General features: G+C 37.3%; 1 protein-coding gene across 1 annotated transcript in view; it reads right to left on the reverse strand.

Annotated features, from left to right (window-relative positions):
- LOC101356280 (Bloom syndrome protein) overlaps positions 1–3,331 on the reverse strand; it is a 57,314-nt gene extending 53,983 nt beyond the window's left edge. Inside the window, exons 1-2 of the mRNA XM_023725960.1 lie at positions 2,634–3,331; positions 1,065–1,227 (exon numbers count right to left, since the gene is read on the reverse strand). Coding sequence (XP_023581728.1) covers positions 1,065–1,227; positions 2,634–2,964 — 494 coding nt within the window. The 5' untranslated portion in view covers positions 2,965–3,331. The remainder of the gene's footprint in view (positions 1–1,064; positions 1,228–2,633) is intronic.
- Between the last annotated feature and the right edge of the window lie 4,386 nt (positions 3,332–7,717).

A 7,717-nucleotide genomic window follows, 5' to 3' on the forward strand; every position in this document is an offset into this window, starting at 1 on the left:
TTGTCTCTGCTTAGATTCCTGTTAATGTGGCTACAATGTTATTTGTGCAATACACATTTTTTAAATAAAGAACAAAGCCAAGTGTTCAACAAGGAATCAGTGTGGCACAGGAGAAAGCACTATACTGAGTCCATTTGCCATCAGTTGTGTCATCCTGGGCAATTCATCCTGCTCCTCCCTGGGCCCAGATGCTCTACCTGTTAAATGAGAATGCTAACGCAGAATCAAGAATTTATATGAACTCTTGCTCAGTTCTAATTTTCTACAATTCTGCCTGAATTTCTATTGGAAAAGAGGATAGGGAAGCTCTTATAGTTGTTAGTTTTGTCATCAAACAGTAATCGTGCTTCAATCTTTCCTGCCTCTTCAAATATCTCAACACATCTATTAAAATACAAACCATGAGAAACCAGGTTATGCACACAAACACCCCCCTTTCCTTCTTCTTCCCCTAAATAAAGTGATGTACTACAGGGATTTGTTTCTCATTAAAATATTGGTTAATAGCATAGGGATATACACTAAAACTCAATAGGACTTCAATTTAGATTGGGGGGGGTGACAATGAAAATTAGTCATTTTAGCTATTGATAGGCTATACGGAGTATCTATTTCTCCGCAATAGTACCAATTAACCATAATCATGTCAACAATTTGCTAAAATTCAGTGAATAACAAATACAATGGATAATTCTATCCTGTAGGATTAAAAAAAAAAGACATATTTACTAATTCACTTTCCAAATAATGGTTAGCTTTGTCTTTTCATATCCAAGAGTTTGGAAATATTTTTAAGAAAATATTCCTTATATCAAAATCAACTACATAATATTGTTTGGAAGTCCCACGTAATTAATCATAATGGGACTTGACATCTTTAGAATGCTAGCAATTAAATAAAATGTATACAAAGGGATTTTTTATGCTTTCACTTGGATGTAAAATAAACTGTGCAGAAGCACAAAACACACGTACATAGAAATGATACTATGTAACATAACTAAATTAAATTATTTAAGCTATCCCAAAAACAAACAATAATGTTCATTAATTATCTATTTTACCTAAAGCATTTTAAAGAGGAAGAAGTGGCAGAAATAACGTCTTCTTCTGGAGAAGGTGGAATAAAATCTCTATCGTAATCATCCTCATCAAGCTCAATACATGGAGATTTCTCAGTTGAGTGTAATTCAGTTTCTTCCAAACTTTTCTTCTTTTCTCTATTATCTAAAGAAAAACAGTTGGTGAACATAGGTTATTTTAAATAATTAAAGGGATAGAAAGAACAGGGAGTAAGCACTTAAGAGTGAGTGCTTTGGGCAAGTCATAAATGATAATACCACTTTGTATATAAGTCCTCTCCTTTCACACATTAATGTTGGCCTATTTCTTTACAAATGATTATTGAGTCAAATGAGTTAAATCTAATGAATGCTGGATTGAGGCCAAAGATTTGCTTAAAGATTTTCATGATCATCTCCAGTTAAGTTATGAAACCTATATTTAATATCAGTATTTTCATTTTTCTATTTTTCACTCATATTTAGATAACGATTGTTGTTGTTAGCTGCTGTCAAGTTGACCCCCGACTCTTGGAGATCCCACGCACAATGGGATCGGACCATTGTGATACATAGGGTTTAAAGTGCAACAAATAAGTCTGATAACTGCATAAACACTGCTGTGGGTACAGACAAATTAGCTGTACCACAAAGGCTTCCTAGCTATTTAAGTCGACCAGATTCAGCGTCTCTCTCTAGGACCAGCCTGAAAAACATAATGCCAAATTGTTGCTGTCTGGCAGGTGGCACAGTGGTTAAAGTACGTGACTGCTAACCAAAAAGGTGGTTTGAACGTACCAGCCGCTCGGCTAGAGAAAGATGTAGCAGTCTGCTTCTGTAAAGATTTATAGCCTTGGAAACTTTTATAGGGCAGCTCTACCCTGTCCTATAGGGGTCACTATGAGTTGAAATCGACTCGATGGCAATGGATTTTGGTTTTGGGTTTACTTTTTACTGAACTTTCTTTTCAAAAACAGCAACACAATTGATTAGACTAGTTTTGCTTACTGTCAATCACTTTTCAGCCCTCTCTGACCCAATAGCAACCTTGATGGGATGCAGGTGTTTCAAAATTTTAATCTCATATTTATGAACTATTTCATAAGGTGGGTTACTTCCACATATGGTTGATCTCAGCTATTAAATTTTGGACATCTAATAACTATAAGGCCTATTCAGAATATAATTTGAAGGTAATATAATACTTAAATAGCATCTAAACCATAAAGGAACTCCAATCAAAAGGCTTAGTTTTACTTCACAGTTCTACCACTAACCAGCCATAGATCTTTAACAAAGTATTTTAACCCCTATGGGCCTTATTTTCTTCATATGTAAAATCAGAGAGCTCTCCTTGGTAAGAATACAAAAACCACCCCAGAAGAAAACCTTCCATTCCATCAGTACCTCCTGCCCCAAGAATGTGGCCAATAGACTGCACACTAAGTACCTCTACAGATTCTAAGATCTTTAAGGACAAAAGCTGTATCATATTCACTGCTGTCCCCAATGCCTAGCTTTCAATAAACAAAATTAACCAACATACTGAAATGAAGATAAAATAATTTTTACCTCTTTCATCTCCTAAACGAGTTTTTGAAGAGTGACTTTCCTGAGTCTCTTCATTTATAAGCCCTTTGGAAATGGGGTCATCGTCGATGCAAATCACACCGCTGCTTAACCATTCTGAGTCATCCTGTTCTTCCTTAGTCAAATCCACTTGCTTGCTTTCGGCAGAGGAGGGAGTCAAGTCAGCCTTTACTGTATTTGCTTTACGAAGCTGTGATTTAAAAAAGTTTCTCTTATCCTTTTTTGATTTCTGAGCAGTGCTTACTCTTATGTTGTGAGTTTTAAGTGGTGTAACAAATGCTTTTGAATTTCCAGAAATATCAAAGTCATCCATATCATCCCAATCATTGATGGTAATTAAAGAATCTGTTGAAGAACTGAACTCTAATTTCTTGAAAGCAACATCATGGGACTCCCTTATAGCTCGTGTGTTTTGGGCAGTACATAAAACTTCCCGTGGAGTCTGCAACAAATCTGGTGATGATGGTTTTGAACCACCTCTTGCGGTCTGCTGATCCTCTGGAGCATTTTTAAAGAAGTCATGGAGCCTAGTCTGCTGACTCGAGGCGTGGGGTAAAGGCTCACTGAAGGAAAAGGCCTCGACAACATTAATATCTTTATCACTTAACACAGGCGTTTTAGCTACTGATACACTAGTTACAGATACATCGTTATCAGAAGATGTTTTCTTTTTAAAAGTGAAACCTCTGAAAAACAATTGAAAAAACTGAATTAGATTTTTTTTGAATTAGATTATTTTAACAAACTCACTAATTCTATAAAACTTTAATTAAATGAGCAAAGAAGCCATATCCCTCTCTGATTTTTAAAGCATATAAGATAACTTAAATAATACTTTGTATGCTTTGATCCTTCCTATTCAGAGGCTAATTATTCAGTTTTGAGAGTACTCAGGCCATTTCCACTACTTGCTTAGGCTGGTAAAAATCAGTTGCTGTCGAGTTGATTCCGGCTCATGGCAACCTCAAGTGTGTCAGAGTAGAACTGTGCTCCATAGGGTTTTCAATGGCTGATTTTTTGAAAGTAGATTGCCAGCTCTTTCTTCCAAGATGCCTCTGGGTGGGCTCGAACCTCCAACCTTTCGGTTAGCAGCCGAGCACTTTAATCATTTGCAGGAAATCCCTCTCAGATTGGTAGTCTTTAATTAATACCTCTTCCAGAGGAAGGGGATAGCATAAATGAAAGAGAAGAGATTCAAATGTGACTACATGTTGCTACTCTAATAAAAGTTTTATGGGAGAAAAGAGTTAGAAACTGCTAGCTAAACTGAGACCTGAAAGACCAAAGAATTGATGCCTTTGAATTATGGTGTTGGTGAAGAATACTGACAATAGCAAGGACTGCCAGAAGAATGAACAAATCTGTCTTGGAAGAAGTACAGCCAGAACGCTCCTTAGAAGGGAGGATGGCAAGACTTCGTCTTATATACTTTGGACATGTTATCAGGAGGGACCTCATCCCTGGAGAAGGAAATCATGTTCGGTAAAGTAGAGGGCCAGCGAAAAAGAGGAAGATCCTCAAGGAGATGGACTGACATAGTGGCTACATCAATGGGCTCAAACATAGCAATGATTGTGAGGATGGCACAGGACCGGGCAGTGTTCCGTTCTGTTCGTACACAGAGTCGCTATGAGTCAGAACCAACTCGACGGCACCTAACAACAACAACAACTGCTAAAAACATGCTCTGCCGTTAATTTGCAAAGTAGGAAAAGCATTTAACCGCTGAGCTTCATTTCTTCATCTGTACAATGAAGGGGTTAAACCAGACATCTCATTTGTATGATACAGTGTGTTAGTGTTTTCATGACAGCAAACCAACCAAATTACTTACGAGGATTTTGGCTTTGAAAGACTTAATTTATTATTAAGTTTTCTGGCTGAATGACGCTCCAATTGCTCCTGTAGATTGTTTTGCGGAACAGCAGCCATGATCCTAAAAAGTGAAGCAGAAAGTATCAGTGGAGTCACATACTTTGCATTAATCACAATATTTACTGGAGAAGGGAGACTTGATTCAAACAGACATTGTCCCAGCTGTGCCCTGAGTCATAAGAGACATTTTTATGTCAACAGGGTGTTGTGAATTTACAACTGGTGACGTTTGAAACATATAACCGTTAGCTAATTGAAGGCTCACCCAAGTAACAAAATGACCAAGTTTCCCCCCCAAAGTTAAAATGAGCACAAAAGACATTAGGGGCAGATTCAGAAACGGATTATTAGGAAAGGGCTTGCAGAAAAATGGGAACTGGTCTGGGCTTGAAGGATAACTGGAAGCTGGACAGAGAGTAAGAAGGGAAAAATAGCCAAAGAACAAATGAATTCATTCCAAATTTTCTACTCAAGGGCAAAATTGGGTAAAGAAGAAACAGCACTACCAATAAGACAAGTGGTTTACCAGCAAGATACTATGCTTCATAATCAGCTAGTTTCAACCTAAAAGAATGCTTTTACCAAGTATATTTTACATCCTTTGTGTACCAAAAATGTATACTGCTGAGCTATTGCCTGGGATAACGTACAGCTTGTTGCTGTTGTTAGGTGCCATAGAATCGCAGCCCCATGTGACAGAGCAGAACTGCCCCAGAAATTGACAAGCTGATTCCTAAAACTCATATAAAAATGCAAAGGACCCAGAAGAGTCAATCTTGAAAAGAAGAACAAAGTAGGAGGATTCATACTTCCCAGTTTCAAAACTATCACAAAGCTACAGTAATCAAGACGGTGTGGTATTGGTGTAAGGACAGACATACAGATCAACAAAATAGAATCCTCAACTTCACATTTATAGTCAATTGATTTTTGACAAGGGTGCCAAAACAATTCAGATTGGAAACAACAGTCTTTTTAACAAATGGTGCTTGGATAACTGGATATCCACATGTAAAAGAATTAAGTTAGATGTCTATCTCATACCATATATAAAGATTAACTCAAAATGGAACAAAGACCTAAATATAACAGTTAAAGCTATAAAACCCTCAGAAGAGGGGTAGATCTTCATTGCCTTGGATTAGCCAATGATTTCTTAGATATAACACTAGAAGCACAAGCAACAAATGAAAAAATAGATATGTAAGACTATCAAAACTAAAAATTTTTGTGCTTCAAAGAACACTGTCTTGGTTATCTAGTGCTGCTAAAACAGAAATATCACAAGTGGATGGCTTTAACAAACTGAAGTTTATCCTCTCACAGTCTAGTAGGCTACAGGTCCAAATTCAGGGCAACAGTTGCAGGGGAAGGCTTTCTCTATCTGTCAGCTCTAGCAGAAGGACTTTGTCATCAATCTTCCCCAGTTGAGGAGCTTCTCAGCGCAGGGACCCTGGGTCCAAAGGACGTGCTCTGCTCCCAGCTCTTGTTTCTTGGTGGTAAGAGGTCCCTGTGTCTCCCTGCTCACTTCTCTCTATTATATCTCAAAAGAGATTGGCTTAAAACACAGTCTAATCTTGTAGATTGAGTTCTGCCTCATTAATATAACTGCCACTAATCCCATCTCATTAACATCATAGAGATAGAATTTACAACACACAGGAAAATCACATCAGATGACAAAATGGTGGACAATCACACAATACTGGGAATCACGGCGTAGCAAAATTGACACACAAATTTTTGGGGGACACAATTCAGTCCATGACAAACATCATCAAGACAGTGAAAAGACTACTGACACAAGCAGAGATAATTTTTGCAAATCACGTATACAATTAGGGACTTAACAGAACACATAAAATAACTTTTACTTGTTACTACTACCCAGTAATAAAGACAAATTACCCAATCAAAAAATGGGCAAAGGATCTGAATAGACATTTCTGCAAAGAAGACATACAAATGGCCAATAAGCACATGAAAAGATGCCTAAAACCACAATGAGATACCACTTCACACCCACTAAAACCCAAAACAAACCAAACCCATTGTTGTCGAGTTGATTCCAACTCATAGTGACCCTATAGGATAGGGTAGAACTGCCCCATAGTTTCCAAGGGGTGGCTGGTGAATTCGAACTGCCAACCTTTCGGCCAGCAGTCATTGTTAACAACTGCGCCACCATGGCATGCTCACTAGGGAGGCTATAACCAAAGAGATAGACAGTAACAAGCGTTGGTGAGAAAGTGAAGAAACTGGAGTCCTCATACACCACTGGTGAGAATGTAAATGATGAAGCCACTTTGGAAAACAGTCTGGCAGCCCCCCGAAACATTAAGCATAGAGTTAGCATTTCAACCAGCAATTCTACTAGTAGGTATATACCCAACAGAAATGAAGACAAATGTCCACACAAAAATACATGCATGAATGTACACAGCAGCATTATTCATAATAGGCAAAAAGCAGAAACAACCCAAATGCCCATCAACTAATGAATAAATAAAATGTAGAATATCCATACAACAGAATATTATTCACCCATAAAAAGGAATGAAGTATTGATACATGCTACATTATGGATGACTTTTGAAAATATGCTAAGCGGAAGAAGCCAGTCACAAAAGACCACATATTGTATGATTCCATTTACATGAAATATCCAGGAGCAGGCAAATCTATAGAAACAGAAAGTAGAATAGTGGTTGCCTCAGGCTAGGAGGGTGATGGGGGGAAGTGATAAGGTGATTGCTAAAGAGTATGGGGTGTTTTGTTGGGATGGTGAAAATGTGCTAAAATTGACCATGGTCATTGATGATTGCAGAATTCTGTGAATATACTAAAAATCATTTAAATGTAAACTTGAAATTGGTGAATTGTACAGTATGTGAACTATATCTCAATAAAGCTATTACCAAAAACAAACAAACAAAAGAAAGTAGACAGAAAGGTATAATGAACCTCATAGATCTATCACCTAGATTCAACAATCATCAACTCATCCAATCTTGTTTCATCTATATATACACCCCCTATATTTTGAACTCAATCCCCCAAATCATATTACTTCATCTGTAAAAAAGATTGACCCTTTAATAATAATTTAAAAAACCAAATGGTATTATCATTTAAATAACTCCTTATTATCAAACACCCAGTGTTGAAATTTCAAGGATCTCATTACTGTC

Source organism: Trichechus manatus, unplaced genomic scaffold, assembly GCF_000243295.1.
Source record: "Trichechus manatus latirostris isolate Lorelei unplaced genomic scaffold, TriManLat1.0 scaffold00009, whole genome shotgun sequence".
Classification (NCBI taxonomy): Eukaryota; Metazoa; Chordata; class Mammalia; order Sirenia; family Trichechidae; genus Trichechus; species Trichechus manatus.